General features: G+C 32.9%; 1 protein-coding gene across 1 annotated transcript; it reads right to left on the bottom strand.

Annotated features, from left to right (window-relative positions):
• Window positions 1-7965: 7965 nt before the first annotated feature.
• Window positions 7966-16746, bottom strand: LOC124365543 (rRNA 2'-O-methyltransferase fibrillarin-like). Its single transcript, XM_046821532.1, has 6 exons — window positions 16650-16746; window positions 11989-12198; window positions 10871-11013; window positions 10280-10450; window positions 8985-9230; window positions 7966-8235 (listed from the first exon to the last, which is right to left on the bottom strand). The coding sequence occupies exons 1-6, from the start codon at window positions 16744-16746 to the stop codon at window positions 8071-8073; spliced, it is 1032 nt and encodes a 343-aa protein (XP_046677488.1). The 3' UTR covers window positions 7966-8070.
• Window positions 16747-17010: the final 264 nt, after the last annotated feature.

The following is a 17010-nucleotide window of genomic DNA, read 5'->3' as shown; positions in this document are numbered from 1 at the left end:
AAAGCATTTTCAAAATAATTCGCAAAAAACCTCACATTTTTTCAGAGTCACTCTGGTACGTCTCCTGGCCTTGTTGAAGGGGGAGGGATCGTAGAAGGCGTTCTGAGAATTCTTTTGGTTGCCAGCCACATTGAACTATCGCCTGGGTTTATTTCACTCAAATATTTCTGATAGTCATTAATTTTGAAAAATATCTAATTCTGATTTTATTTTCCTGATGAGCCTGTTAAGCTGCATGCGATCTTCTGGATGCCTGTGTTCTCTGCCACCGTCTCCTAAAAAACATGTTTTTCTTTAATTAAAATAAGAATTCTTTGCGGAGGGCGATTAGGACAAAAACATGGTTTGTGATTGTTTTGCGACTGCTTTTTTTAACCGAATTTTTAATCAGCTCAGTGAATTGTAGTACACAGTTGTCAATATCTTCGAAAGACTGTAAACAATTCGGCAAAGATAATATTAGTTTCTAATTCGTTATGAAATACAGCCCAGTCAACTTTACCATTTATTAGTTTCAATGGAGGATTGGTTAAAATCGGGTTTAATTGAAAAAGTTACAATTACTGGTAAGTGGTCAGACGTTAACTCGCATAAGGTTTGCTGTACTATCGGTTCATTGAAAATTATTAAACAAAACAATATCTAATATGTCAGGTTGCTGGTTTCTCTGCCACGGATAAAATGTTGGTTCTACAGGAGCAAGATATATTAATAGTTGTACGCATCAAGTAGTCATTCAATTTATTACCCTTTGGGTTATTAGTGCGACATCCCCATAAAGTGTTTTTGCTGTTTAGATCTCCCATTAAAATAGTAGGACTATTATTATAGAGAATCCTATTAAAATCTTCATCAACAAAACGTTTGTTAGGAGGTAAGTATGCTGATACTAATGAAAAAGTTGAGTCCATTTTGTAAAAATATTTTTATGGAAACAGCTTCTTAAACTTTGTAACTGGGGAGCAAGAAATTCGTGGTGTTTTATGTTTCTTTTGATCAAAATTGCGACACCCCCAGAGGCATGAGGAGCCACTCGGTCCTGTCTGTAAATAGAATAGCCACTTTATTTTAAATTTATCATTGGGCAGGAAGTGAGTTTCAGTGACACATGCAACATCTATATTATGTCTTACTAGGAAAATCTGTAAAGAGATGTTTTTTGTCTTTCAAGCCATTGGCATTCCAATTGAGAACAATTAAGTTTTTAAAGAGAGTTGGGGCCTGATTGTTAGTCACGGGCATTTTTAAAGAAAGAAGCAATAACCTGCTGAATAACCTTTTTTCAACTGGGGTATGAGTATTTTTACTACATTGCTTATTATTTCGTCAAGACCTGAGATGTTACACTGCTTCCAGAGATTGTGGATCCTCTACGGAGTTTGCAGTTGAAGGGAATGTACGACGGATGAGCCACCTCAGCATAGCTGGGGGAGTTCTTATTCAACGGAGATCGAGGTGGAGATGATTTTGGGTTGAGTTTTCCATAGGTTCGTTGAGTTTTCGGGTCGTGTCGTTGTAACTTGTGGACGAGATTCTTGGTCGTTCACCTATGGTGGATTTCTTGCGGACCGGTCAATTTCTGGCTTGATTGCCCTGGTAGTATTTACACCTCCTGTAATTTGAAGTATGTTCCTCGCCGCAGTTAACACACACTGGTTTGGTTTCTTTACTGACCGGGCAGTCTGAATAGAGATGGGATCCCGAGCACCGCACACAGCGAGGGTCCAGTTTGCAGAAAGTTTTTTGTGTGACCAAAGTCTTGGCATCTCAGACACTGTGGGATGTTTTTTGACTTCCTTTTAATTTCCACTTTAACTATGGCGTGAAACAAATTGTTCAAGGTTCATAATATCACGACCACTTTCCGAATTCTCCAGCTCTACAAAACAGAGTGGCATTGGACTTTTGTTTTTGTTGAACAATTCTTGATACTTTAATGGTCGGGTAACCCATGTCACATAACTCTTGATTGATTTCTTCGTCAGTTAGAGAGTAGGGAACATTACGAATGATCTCTTCAAGGTTTTTGTCCTGGGAAGGTTTAAACGTGAAAAACTTTACTTGATTTGTTTCATAAAAGTTAGTTAGTTTCCTGTAGTCATTTATTTCTGTTAGGTTTATCTTGATCGATTTTAGCTTTGATTTCAGTTGTGAAACTTGATATTACATTACACTTAATATCTTTTATTATTTCTTGGTGGTTATTTACGTCACGCAAAAATATTGGTGGGATCTTAGATCGTGATTTATTTTTCTTTATATCATCAGGAGATCCTTTGTTCCATTTCATGTCCTTGTTGTGGAGGAAGGAAGACAGTAGCTATGATCTGCAACATTGGTATGGGTTGGTTCAAGTATCTTGAATCGGTTTTTTGAATGAATCTCACTCACATCGAGGTAGTACTTCTTAGGAGGTGGAGAAGCATTTGCCAGTTTTAGTAATATGTCGCTTTTTTGGATTCACGAAGTCGTTGTTGTTATCGGGAAGAGGAACAGTTAGCATTTCATTCATGTCTAACGTCGAAACTTTGTCCGAGCGGGGAACAATTCATTAGCCTGGCTGGCTGTCATAGCGGTAGGAGTAGTAGGTTTAAAACATTTTTAGGTTAAGCCTTTGTTTACAATATTTGAATTGAACATCAAATTTCTTGTGTGAACGAATCTTGTGAATTAATCAAACAAATACAATCTAAACACGGTAAAAAAGTTTAAAAACAAATAATTAAAAACACTTAAATAAAAACTTTTGAACAAACAATTCGAAGAAAATAGCGGACTAGAAAACACTAGGTTAAAACTGTTTTGTCAGTCAGCTGAAGAATTCTGCTTTCTTGGGCCACAATGGTTACCACATTACCAATAAAAAATTATTTGCTAACGCACAGGCCCATCACCGTTGAGTGGAAAGCTTTGTGGCCAATCTGTTATTTATATTATAAAAATTAAGCTTTATACCAAATTTCAAGGCTATAGCACTCTCTCTCGAGATATCAGGTGGACAGAGAGACAAGACAGAAATGAAATTGTCTAGCCATTTGAGTTATAGGCTCTACTAACACTCAGCTAATTATACTTGTAGCAAATTAATTAGTTCCTGAGTGTTTGCATATATTGAGCTAGTAACAAATTACGTAAAATGAAAAATTCAACCGAAAAATGCTGTTTTAGAATGTGCCTGGTGTACTACACAGATAAATCAGAAAAAAGAAAATTCATCAAATGGAAATCTTTTTTTAACTAACAAATATTATTCTATGATCATATTTTTCTATGATTATATTGATTCTATTATTTATATGATATTATTATTATTTTTATGTGTGAACGTTTAGTGCTGTATTGGTGTTTGAGTAAGAAATTGTGGATCCAAATGCTGCCAGTCTGATGGTGTTCCTAATTAGCTTTTCCAATTAGTTTACTAAGTGATCAGATCTTTGGTGGTGATTTGTATAACCTGTTACTGGCACTAATACTGCCCATCTGTAATGGCCATAGAGTACAATGGTTATGTCAATGTTTTACATGTGTCAAGGTGTTAGACACGTTTAGCCTACAAAAAAGTAAGTATGCTACACTTTTTTACTTATAAATATCATCATTCAAGCGTTGGCCTCTTATTATACTGCACCCAAAACACTCTGTATGTATTATTTTCAGTAAATTACAAGTAATAACATGTATAAAAAATTTTGAATTAACTGTTATGCAAGTCCTGTTTCGAAAAACCAATATTTGAAAAAGGATTCTCCTTGAGGATAGTCAGTTTGAAGCATTCATAATACTCCAAATATAATGTAGATTCCAAAATATACTTAAATTACTAAAAAGGCAAATGTAATGTATGTAATGCAAATGTTGCAGTTACTTCTTCAGCAATTGTAAAATATTTACAAACTTAAAAATAATCAAATAATAATATAATCTTCAATCAAACTAAAAGTAAACTTCAACAATCAAAAAGAACTTACAGAAAAAACAAACTCGATAATTGTGAAATAAAATAGAGCATCCAATAGGCAAAAGCCCGATGAAGGTTGCACATCAGATTAAAATAACATAGTAAAACTAAAATCAACGAAGGAATGAAACCGCTACATAATAATATATTAACAAGAAAACCATTCAAAATCTATAAAAACAAGTTATGGACGTAAAAATAAATAGATTAATTGGAATTGTAAAAGATGATAAAAACTGACTAAAATGTACACATTATTCATTACTTCATTCAAAAACTTTCAGAAAGCACTCGCAATTATCCAATGAAAATAAAAACATTTAAACTTTTTAAAAAACGATTTAATGGTGCTAAATTATCTAATTTAAAGGAATAAGATTAAACAATCTTGGAGCATTAAAAGGAAAAATATTTTTGAAAACAGTTAGATTAGGCTTTGGAACCGGAACAAGCAAACTTCTGAAATTATATCTAATATTACGTGTGAGGGCCGGGTTTGAGCTTCTTATGAAAAATAGTTTTAATACCTTATATATGTAAAGATTTCGCAAAGGGAGTATTTTTAAATTTAAAAATAGTGGCCAGGAATGATTGGTCTTATTTGATTTAGTAATAATGCGGATAAAGGATGTTTGAAACTTAATGAGAGGATAAAGCGTGGATATATACGTAACTCCCCAGCATGTATGCTGTATTATCCGCTTTAATACAGCCCATAACTTAGTCTGGAGTGTATTAAAGCGTGGTAAACATTCAGCAGCAAGCTTGGAGGACATACATCACGCAACATATATCATGAATTTTGTTTTGTCACTTAGGAGCATTGCATTTTTATTAAAACAAAAATTTAAAACTTTTAAATCATCATTCATTTGTCTACGAATATCTTCCAAATTGTAATCTGAATACGTCAGTGCTGTATCATCTGCAAAAGCTGTCAATTTACCATTTAATTCTCCATTACATAGGTCGTTTATGTACACAAGGAAAAGAATTGGACCTAGAACTGAACCTTGAGGCACACCGAATTCAACTGTTTCAAAATCACTGTATACTTTTCCTATTCTCACACACTGCTTTCTATCTTTTAAATAACTCTCAAACCATTTGTGGGGTAGACCTCTTACACCCGCTAACCATAACTTTTCTAATAATATCTTATGATCAACTGTATCGAAAGCCTTTGTTATATCAATATATAAAGCTGCACATTTTTGCCAACATTATTAATTAGCTTTTCCAATTAGTTTTCTAAGTGACCAGACCTTTGGTGGTGATCTGTATAACCTGTTACTGGCACTAATACAGTCCATCTGTAATGGCCACGGGGTACAATGGTTATGTCAATGTTTTACATGTGTCAAGGTGTCAAGACACGTTTATCCTTAAAAAAAAGTAAGTATGTTACACTTATGTTTGGTATATTTTATAAATATGCATAGCTTACAGTTTTTATTGACTAAAACATACCTTTTATACTGTTATTCGAAATACCTACAACATAATTTGGTTCAAGTAGTATTAATGAGGATTATTTACTTATGAATATCATCATTCAAGGGTTGGACTCTTATTATACTGCACCCAAAACACTCTGTATATATTTTTTTTAGTCAATTACAATGAATAACCTGTATATAAAAATTGGAATTATCTGTTATGCAAGTCTTGTTTCCAAAAACCAAAATTTGAAAAAGAATTCTCCTTGAGGATAAAGTCAGTTTCAAGCACTCATATATTCCAAAATATACGTAAATTACTAAAACGGTTATAAATGCAAATGTTGCAGTTACTTCTTTATATACATGGCAGTTCAGCCTTTGTAAAATATTAGTGCTGCTAACATAAATTCCTGTGGAAGTAACATTATATTTCTAAATGAAAATATAGCTACGATTTTCACTGAACATAACGATGCAAAATATAAAACTTATTTTATGCCATCGTAATGATACAAATAGATGGGTGACATAAATGACAGTTGTGTAAATGAATCTCAAACAATTGATTCTCCTGCCTGTGAATTGGTATTAGATTTTTACACGCTGAAGGATTAATCTCAGTAGAAATTCATGAGTATATGCTGAAAACTTTATGAATGGCGGTATAATGCATGGGTGGTGGAAAATTTAAAGATAAATGACATGATGTTCATGACGAAGGACATAATTCTTATTGCAAAAGGCTTGTTAAACAAATTGATTATCCAGTTAAAAAGCAATTAAAGATTTACAATTTGTGAGTTTATTGATACTTTCTTGAAATTCCAAGATCAGCCTTCTACATTATTATAATGAAAAAATTGTATAGGGTAAATTTCTGCTCAATTAGTTCCAATGATGACGCCCAAAGACCACAAAGCACGATCAATGAAAGCAGCATTTTTGTTTTTTAACTGTTATGAAGGAATAGAAAAAGTTCTGTGAACGAATTGTGACAAGCAACGAGACCTGTGTTCTATATACTTAAGAAACTAAACAATAGTCACAATAGATGCATTCAAATTCTCTAAAGAAAACCTTCAAAAAGAGAGAATTATGGTGATTGTGTTATGGGACCAGAAAGATGTTACTGTGGTATTCTTACAGCCAGAGCCCACAATAAATTTTGAAAGTTTCTAGAACTGTCCTTGTTCATAACAATGGCCATTCTCACAGTGCTGCTTTGAGAAAATGGATTCTGGGGGATTGCAATGAGACATTTTTGACCATCCAGACTATAGCCTCATCAAGCCAAGCAACTTTCATCTGTTTCCTGAATTATATAAAGAAGTGGGAAGGAGGGCAGGCAGAGCTTTCGATCAGATAACTTGCTCTTTAACCCATTGGCTTATACATATTTTTACTATCAACTCAACTGGAGTTATCCTATTAAAATGCTAAAAACGTAAGAGTTTTGTTATATGTTTATAAAAAATTTATTTTTCAAGTTATTTGGTTATATTTTATATCTTTTTGGATTAACATGAAATGGGCTTTAATAATAAATAGATAGTGATATATTTGGTCATAATTTAAAAATAAAATACCCCATTGTTGGTTTTGTTTTATTTGAAATGTATTTCTCTACCTAGCAATACTAGAATATGTGTGTATATATATGCATAGTTTGTCAGAATAAATGTTTTTTTCTAAATTCTGAAAATTCCAAGAATATTGATTTTTTTCTCTTGTAGTACACTAATATTCTTATAGTAACTTATTATTCATTTAAATTAACTGTAGTATTGCAGTTTTTCTTATGTGTAACAACAATATTAGTCTAATTTATACTAACATTTGGTTGAAAAAGGAGTTAAAAAAAATTATTTAGATGGCGCTGTACTTGTCACGGAATGGTTCTGTGATATAAATTTTGAGCCCAGACTAGCTGTCACAAGGCTCCGTGATACAAGGCCAATGGGTTAAATGCTGTATTCACCATCTCTGAACTGGTGGCAACGTTTTATGAAGAGGTTATTATTGTAAAGCATGTATCCCAGTATGACAAATGTCTTACATTTTAAAATGATCATTATGTTAATTAGTTTAATTTACATAACACATTGAGATTGGAAAAAGAAAAAACAGCCCAGTATTATATTCTAAGCAAAAAGAGAATGACAAATTCTGGAAACCTAGCGGACTCATGAGTTTCATATGATAACAGTTAATATGTAACATGACTAAAAGTCATATTCCCCTAATTGTTTATTTGATGGATTATGTAAAATATGTATTAGTCCGTATTTAAACTACATATAAATTTTAAAATTTTGAAAATTAAACTTCAAGCCGTCCTTATTCACAATAAAAATATCACAGATAATAAATAAACTCACATGTATTTATATAGAGGATAAAATAACTAAAAATCACTTATTATTTTTGTATTAGTACATATATAACAGTTTTCATCTGCATACTGCTTCAGATGTCTGAACATTGTTATCTTATCTCATTTAATAAATTGTAAGAAGAGGGAACAATAGACTTGTAAGAGCCAAATCAGGAGAAAGAAATGTCCAATAATATTAAAAAATGTTTTTATAACATATACAACCACAATTATTTTATATTTTTATACGTGGCACAAACAAAAATAATTTTTATATTGGTGGTCCCAAAACTCTGCTATTGCTTCGGTTGCGCCCTGTAAACACCAACAACAACTGCGTGGTCTCTCTCATACGGTTCTAACGTTAACTGTTCCTGGGGCTTGAATTTCTCTGCTTGCAGTTTTTTGACTTCGCCGGCAAATACAGCTTCAGGCTGAGCGGTCGAGTCTATACAGTTGGCCTGTGGAGTGCAAAACAAAATTAGTTGTTGAAAAGTTAAATTCATATAATTCTTGGCAGTATATAATATTGGTTTTATGTCAACATAAATATCCACAATCAAGGCAACTAATTACACTATAAATTAACCAAGATTAACTTCAATATTTAAATGTAAAATAATACTTATAACCCAGCATTCGGCATGTTTATCTTTATTTGTAACAAAACAAAAAACGTCACCAAAAGAATACCATGTTGTGATGAAAATTTGTCATAAATATTTCTTTACAGAGAAATGAGCTATTTTTCATCCTTAAAGTAATAGTGGAAATTACCTACTAATCCTCGTGTTTATGACACTTTAATATAATACTTTTATCCTATAAGAACAATATTAAAACCCAAACACATTTACAAGCTTATTTTTTAATTGTAGAATTATGGGATGTGTTTCATATTACAGTAATGATTAAACTTTTTTCTTGCAAAGTGTGTGTGTAAATATAAACAATTAAGCTAAAGTATTTAGATTTTTTCTGTAAATGACCAAAATCAAAAAACTAATTATATACTTCAAATAAGAAATAATATATTTTTTATTTTGAATGTTCAGTTATTCTCTAATTACCTATTTACATATAAAACAAGGAAACATTACCAAGGAAAGTAGAAGTACCATGTCAGAGATTTTACGGTTAAGACAACTGCAGTGCTAGATCATTTACCAAATTTCACATTATTTCCAGAAATAAACTATGAGTCTCTCACCTTTATTGATATAACGAAGTGGCCCCCGTTCTTGAGGAAACTGTGGGCGTTGATGGCCACGATACGAGCCTGATCAGGCTGTGCAACATCAGCAAATATGCAGTCCACGATGCCAACCAGCATCCTGTACTTGTGCGGATGTCTGGCGTCCTCGATGATCGGAATGATGTTCGTCCGCTTCTTAGCAACGTTTAACAAATCTCTCCCTGATCTATGAGAAAATTCTACGGCGTACACCAGTCCTTCCTGTATTCAAACCAAATTATTGCAAAAGTGAAACATAACCATAGCTTAGTTCTAAAATATAAATATATATTATCACATTCACATTACATTTCTTAGACAGTAAAAAGTTTTTCTGTGTATGGATACATTTGCTTTACACATAAAAACATAAGCGATGCAATCTGAGATTTTAACAAATTTCTGCAAGCGCAAGAAATGAAAATTTTGCTTGTTTTCTGATGTAGAAATAAACAGGTCAGATTTTTGTCATTAACACGTACTCAATACAAGAAGCAGAACATGCCCAGACTAGATTCAAGATGCATTCTTTATTTGTCATCAGATAACATTTATGTTACAATAGACTTAGTCAGCATAAAAATAGTACAAGTAATAGAATACAAATAAATCAAATATATAAATAAAATTATCATTACAAAAATGATAGAACTTTACAAAACAAGATTCTAATGTTTTGTATTGGTAAAGCAGAATAGAAATTATATTAATCAGCCTATAATGGTCATAAGAATGATGGAAACTTATTTTATGTGCACTACATATAACAGTATTATTAAATTATATGATTATTTTCATACAGCTAAACAGAATTAAACAATTGTATACACTGTGATTATAACATTACTTTGGTCTAATACAAACAGTAAACTAAGTATTGATTGATAGTTAACTTAGTTTTGCCATAATTTAGATCAAGGAATGTATAATAATAAAATGATAATGCAGCATGAGCAGCTCTTTTCCAGTACAAAATAGGTAACGAGTATTATCTTGTTAAATCTCTGAATATATATTTTTAATTTTCTGATTACAGTATTATGCATTAAAAACTTAGAATTAAACATGGTATAGTGATAGTTCAAACACAAATTTTCATTCATTGTATTTATCAGATGTAAATTGATCTGGACTTCAAAATTACACAAAGATAATACTGTTATCTCTACTTTTTCTGGCACTAAAGCTTAATTCTGTACGTACTGCCCTTGTATGTTATTTAGTTGTCTAGGTATAATGAAACAGTTAATAAAGCAACAAATGGTACTGACCGGTCCAACAATGTCGGAAACGTGAGAGACGGTGGTACCCGACGCTGCACCAAGATACAGCACCTTGCTGCCCGGAGGCATGTGTATTTGGTCAATACCTCCCAGGATAGCTGCAGCCAACTTTGACCGGAAAGGATTCCAAACTCTGTATTCCTTCTTCAACTCCCCTTCCTGTAATAATTGATCCGTTGTTAGGCCTCAGTTTTACAAGCACTTAATAGCTGTAATCTACAAAATAGCATTAATGTAGTTTTCTCTTACACTACATACACTGACTTAAACTTACATTTCGTAACCATGAACAAAAGATAGCCTCAAAATAGGTATCTACAAAAACACTGTTGGGAAAATAATTCTTAATATAATACATTTTGTAAAGCAGTAATTTGAAATGTATTAAGTTTAATTTGATTTTTGAGTAGCAATGTTACGGGACGAAGATTAGCACATTTTAGTATTACTATAATTTGTTAGAACCAAATTTAATGATGACTGCTTCGTTGTTTTGATTGTCAATAAATTATACCAAATTTAACTCTCAAATTTCCAAGTAATTATTTTGCATTAAGTCTGTATTATATGACTACTTACCTCCACAGATATCCTCTTCTCCCCATACACTGCCTCACCAGGAACCATGTTAAGCGTCACCAGAGCATCCTCCCTACCTCTGGCTATAAACACACCCTCGTGCCTGTGTGGCTCGATTATAACATTCTTGCCACCTCCGAAACCTGAGAAAAACACTTGCATCACAATACTGAAGTTATCACCATATAAAAATTTAAAGCCTTTTGATAAGTTTTAGTTGTTGTCGATTGGTTTTGTTATTGTAAGTTTGACTTGGTTTTAACATTCTAATAAGTTAATTGAAACCATTATACTTGTGTGGTCATATGTGGTGATTTGCATATTTTTGAATTGAGACAAGCATCTTTATTATACCAATTAATGTAACTATAATGATGTTGAGTTTTGTTAAATTAAAAACAGGATATTGTGATTATGAAATGCTCACCCTACAAATAAATGAACCGAGATGAAATGAATGTTGTCATGAAATTTGTATGTTGTATAAATGAACAAGGGAGTATAGAAGTATGTACAAATTGTAAATAATATCTTGTTATACTATATATAATAGTGTTATACTTCTACTAGATTTAGTGTAATGAGTCGGTATATCATTAATTTACTGATTGTGGTTGTTGTCTTATCATATGCATACAGAGTGCTTTATAAAAGTAATGGACATCTTTAACGAAAAATATATTTGTTCATCCAATTGTTCCAAATGGTTAAAATTCTTTAAAATAGTCTCCTCCTGGATCATTACACCTGCAGAGACAATTCTCCCAAACCGGGAAACTCCTGGCCGGAATGCCAATCAGGAACCTTGTAATGTAAGCTTGGATGTTCTTCACAAACCCCCAGTTCTTTCCTTTTAATCAGAAGAACAAACAAAATTCATACGGACCCAAGTCAAGACTGTAAAGAGGCTGGGGCACCACTGGGGTCTTGTTCTGGGTCAAGTAGTTGGTAACAATAAAGGCCATGTGGCCGGAGAATTATCGTGTTAGTTTGAAGACTTTTTTATTTCAAGCCTGACACACGCAACTCAAGAAGTCAGCTGGGTTTGAATTCCAGTACATTAATTTTGTTTTTAACTTTATTAGGATATATTTAAAGCATTAATCGCTAAAACTTACCTCCTCTACCACCTCCTCGACCACCGCCTCTACCTCTACCACCGCCCCTACCACCACCCCGTCCTCCTCGGCCAAAACTTGGGCGACCACCACCTCCTCCTCCTCCCCGTCCGAAACTGGGCCGACCACCACCGCCTCCTCGACCAAAGCTTGGTCTTCCACCCCTATCTCCTCCTCTTCCACCGCCACCTCGTCCACCAGGTGAGAATCCTAAAAAAAAAGGAACAGTTCACTAATTTTATTACAGAGTAAATAAAGCGAACACTATGAGAATTTATCCACCAAATTCAGTTTTAAAATATTGTTAGCAGTCAAGGGAAATCTGTTTGAGATCATAAGTTTTACAAATGTTCTACAACAGAATATTACTTTCGGATCAAATAATTACTTTACTTCTTTGTAATCCTGTTAAGACCAAGTTTTATACAAAATATGTGCAAGTGTACTAATTTGAAAAATGTCATTTTAAAATTACATTGATAAAAGTTATCAAATAGCCTAACCATTTTAACTTATATTCTTAACCAGGTTTAGATAAAAAAAAACTTGACCTTGGTCAAGTTATCGAGCTTATATTCATTACTTTTATTTTAAACGCCATTTATTTTTGTAAACACAAGTTAGAACTATTGTTTTAAGGCCAGTTTAATTAAACAGGTTTTGTTAGTTTACCATGCTCATTGCAACGAATGAACCGCTATACTGTTGAGGGCTGTGTTGCAAAGATCTTGTGCTGTCCACTAATGCCCTTAACTTCAGGAGGAATACGTATTTAATTAAATATTGTTTTAATAAACCTCCACAGATACACAGCCTGAAGCGACTATTTTTTTCAGTGAAATTACGTTAACCTGTGTTAGTATGCAAAAAATTATGGCGATTGGAGCGGTAGTTGCTGATCTTAAGATTTACCGTTTTTTCATATGGGCTTTGGGCCTTCCAATATCAGGTTTAACAATGAATTAATTTTGAAAAATTGCAGTTAAGTATAAAAGCACAAAAAACCCCTAAACACAGAAATAAACAAGCTACATTTTAATGTAACTGGTAGGCCTCATGGTGTTTCCGGGGTGCGCAAAAAGCCCTTGAGGCTTAAGTGCATGGCAGTAGGCCACCCCAGGGAAAAAAAAATGTAACTCCGGTAATTTTAGCTCTATTAGTTTTTGGTTAACGTTTAAATTCTGGTATTTATACTTTTTGATCCAAGAGTAGGCATGCGTTTTCCAATCAGACAGTTTGTCAGCCAGCAGTGCAGATTTATGCATACATGAAATAAAATGCCATGACAAAATATATGATCTTATAGTATCATTGAAAAACAATATTTTTAATTCTGTAAACTTATTCCCAAATGCGATATACTTTTTGCAGCCAGTTGTTCTATCTCGCTTTCATAGCAATTTTACAAGAGCTTTTCTCGGCTTGTTTTGCAAAATACGACAAATTCGATTGCAGCTAAAGCCTGAAGAAGATAAGAACAAAGTTAAAAACTGAAGCCCTAAATTTTACAACGTGATCTGACATGGGGGAAGTTGGGAGATCTGAGACGTGATCTGAAGTCGGAAAAAAAGACTACCATTCAGAAATGACCCTGGTCATCAATGCGGCCTTCTAAGCGCCCCTGAAATGCTGGCAAAACAAGAAAACATCCCACGAGTTAGTACCCAAATTCAAGCTTAGATCACGTGAGCGCTTGTTAAGGCTATCGTTACTTTTTATATAATAATACATACGTACTGCCTAATTTGAATTAATTCCTGCCTACCGAATTAATCTGTTTATAAATTTATTAGTTTGTTACATTTTAGTGTTAGTTAAATTTATGTATACCAACATGCTAACACGTTAACAGGTCACAAGAACGTAATAACTCTAATAGACAAACAACAGTATGCTACCATGGTAAAAGGTAAATAGAACATAATAACTCAACATGCTATTTTGTAATAGGTACCTAATATAAACAACAGTATCCAGCGGCCATTACTCACATGGTTTAACTTTGTTTGAATTACTTTGGAACAATAATGTTGAACTGAATTACGTTATAGACTTTTAAAATTGTATTATATAGTGAAGCTATAATTGTATTAATCAAAGAAAAATATACATTTTAGATAATATAAAATAATACGACTTTCTTTATAGTAAGTTTAGTCAGTTACAATTATTTAATAGGATAACCAAACATATCTGACAGCATTTAAATCATTCTGATTGATGATTTGATATTATCAATCACTCGAGTATTAGACACTTATTATATTGCAGCCAATAATAGGCCTAACTAACTTATTACTTTTTTATTTACAAACATAGCATAGCTGAATTAATCTATAATTTGAAATATCTATAATGTAATTTGGTTTGATATGGTTTTTTGTTGTTCAGTAGGCTAGTTTAGATAATCAGACAACTTTAATCTGCTCTATATAATTTACACTACTTGCTAGTTTTGTTTCTTTTATGGACATTTTATACTGATATTTTAATTCATTATAATTATGATTGCCCTTTATCAAGTCACTAAGAAACAATAGTTTTCTTTCATTTTCCTTAAATTGTCAGTATACCACAATTTTATTAATTTTTTGGATAATTGTTCGGTTTTAATTTTTTTAATACTTTAAAAATATTTATATTTGTTAATGATAACAGTAAACAGAGACTCAAACATGTATTCCGCACCCTTGAACACAGATTTTCAAAATCACATTGAGGGATAAACAATTTAATGGGATAGTCAGTTCTAGAATTATTGTAATCGTTTTCAGTAAATTTTCTATTTTTCATCCTAATGTTGACAGTGATACCATCATGATTAGAGAATGGGAATTTGAACGTACTGACAGAGGCTGTCTTGAGAGAATGTTTTCTTATAAAGACATTATCTAGACAATTGTTTCCTCTAGTTGGTGTATTATTTAAATAGTAAAAATCATGCTGTCTTAAGACATTAAGCAGTTTACTAACTGTTGCAGTGGTTTTTGTAACATCAAAGCAAATATTAACATCGCCTCCCAATATAATATCACAATTAGTCTTTTGCGTAATACATGACAGCAATGTGTCAAGAGTGCATACTACCAAAAAAAAGATACTAAAAAAAACTAAGATACTATCAATATGTTAAGATCATCAATAAAAATAGCAGAGGCTTCAAAGTTTAATTCATCACAAAATCCACTAATGTCCCACTCCCTAGATTGAAATTTACTATTTACAAATATGGATGTCCTGCCTCTAATGTGGTTCTGTCTGCAATATGCAGCTGCACAGTAATAATTATCCGGAAATGATAATTTAATTTCATCATTTCCAAGCCAGTGTTCTGACAGGCAGATTACATGCACATTAGGCATACTAATAAAAAAACTTGCAAAGACATCAATTTTATTTTTTAAATCTTGTATATTTAAAAATATTATATTAAACTCTATGAAGTGCTGGTTAGATGGATTTCCAGGAAGAGTGCGGAGTTCAGTGATTGAGCTAGTTCCTGTTTTAGATTGGCTAAATTGCTAACTTATTAATAGTTGGTTTAGGTGAAAAGACGTGATTACTTAAATGTATTAAACTAGTATCTACAGAAGAAATGTTCCGAAACGTGTCTTGCAGTGTAGTATCAGCCACATTGACTTCTAGCACGTCATTTGATATAGAAGCATTTAGAGCATTAGAGTGTTTAATAGTGGTTTGAGTCAAGTGTAAAGAAATTTCACACTTTAGTTTTGCAACAAAATCAGAGTGCATCAGTCCATTTATAAGTTTACCAGCAGATGCTTCGTCAGTTGTAACTATCTTGACACAGGTATTTGAAGCTTTTTGGAAGAGAATAAGATTAGCCACAAAATGTTCTATGGTAATGTGGTCCCGTACACATCTCATTTGAGAGCAGATCAGTGTTCTTAGTTTTCTTCTTTTAAAATCTTCCGTTACTTTAGAGAAAGCGGTATCATAGTCACACTTTTCTGGCTTTTAATGATATATTTTTTTGTCACCCGACCGTAAAAAGATGCGGTGACAAAAAAACAACAACCAAACTTGGTTGTCTGATAAGTCAAAAAATCGTTGAGGCAATGTGACTGGGTGGGTTTCCCGAAACGGTCTTTAAATACCAGCGCAACCCCTGCACTCACCTGTTTATCATCACAGAGGTCAGCGGAGATACAGTGGGCAAAACTAACTGTTTGGTCATGACTAAACTCATTCATGTCAGCCTCAATTACATTGATGAGTTCACAAAATGACTTGTTACTGGATTCAACTTGATTGTGAGTTACCAATAGAATGTGTGTTTGCCATAACACCTTTTAAATCACCAATGTGCACTTCCAAACTCTGCTGTTCCTTTTCTGGAAATACATTTTTCAGAATGTCCATAATTAAATAGCCTAGTTTAGTCCTCCCTCTGCCACTAAGGTGAAGGTCATGTCTGGTAAAATGAAATCGTTTTAGTCTGTATAAGTCAATAAGACAGGTAGATTTTATACGAAACACCAGTTCTCTAATGTAATTATTAAGAAGGTCAATAGTGTTGTGTGCTGGGCTGAATATGTCTTGGTCATATCTTCTTGGAACTGTGGTTATTATTACAGGCTTGTTCTTGCTTAAAGTAATTAGATCACTTTCCAGTGATTTATATATTGAGGAGACATCACTTTGTAGAACATCATTAGTTCCCCCCAAAAGAACTATGGCATCATCTGTTGACGACAATGCTGCTTCTGTCACTTGGAGAAGACGAGCGTTCGGCATTACACATCCCACGGCTTTGATTTCGTTTTGATTTGCCCTTTCAATACCTTGAGCCACTTCACACCCCTGGCTCTGGCTGTCTCTGAATAAGCTGCCAATTTAATTTTTTTCCCAAAAGTTCTTTTTGGTCTTGATTGAATTATTTTGTTATTTTTTAATTTGGTTTGGCTTTTTTTTCTTGTAAGTTGAATGTTTTCTTTTCTATAGTTTGTTGTAAATCATGATTACATAAGATTTGATAATTATTTGAAGTTGATATTGCTG

This window comes from Homalodisca vitripennis, chromosome 6 (assembly GCF_021130785.1).
Source record: "Homalodisca vitripennis isolate AUS2020 chromosome 6, UT_GWSS_2.1, whole genome shotgun sequence".
Taxonomy (NCBI): Eukaryota; Metazoa; Arthropoda; class Insecta; order Hemiptera; family Cicadellidae; genus Homalodisca; species Homalodisca vitripennis.
The sequence above is the reverse complement of the archived record's forward strand: the minus strand, read 5'-3'. Positions and strand labels throughout refer to the sequence as shown.

Coding starts and splice junctions, on each gene's coding strand:
- LOC124365543 (XM_046821532.1), bottom strand. CDS start 16,746: ATGCCGAACGCTCGTCTTCTCCAAGTGACAGAAGCAGCATTGTCGTCA. Junction 11,014..11,988: donor TCGAGGAGGTGGTAGAGGAG/GTAAGTTTTAGC, acceptor TGTTTTTCTCAG/GTTTCGGAGGTGGCAAGAAT. Junction 9,231..10,279: donor TTTCCGACATTGTTGGACCG/GTCAGTACCATT, acceptor GTTTGAATACAG/GAAGGACTGGTGTACGCCGT.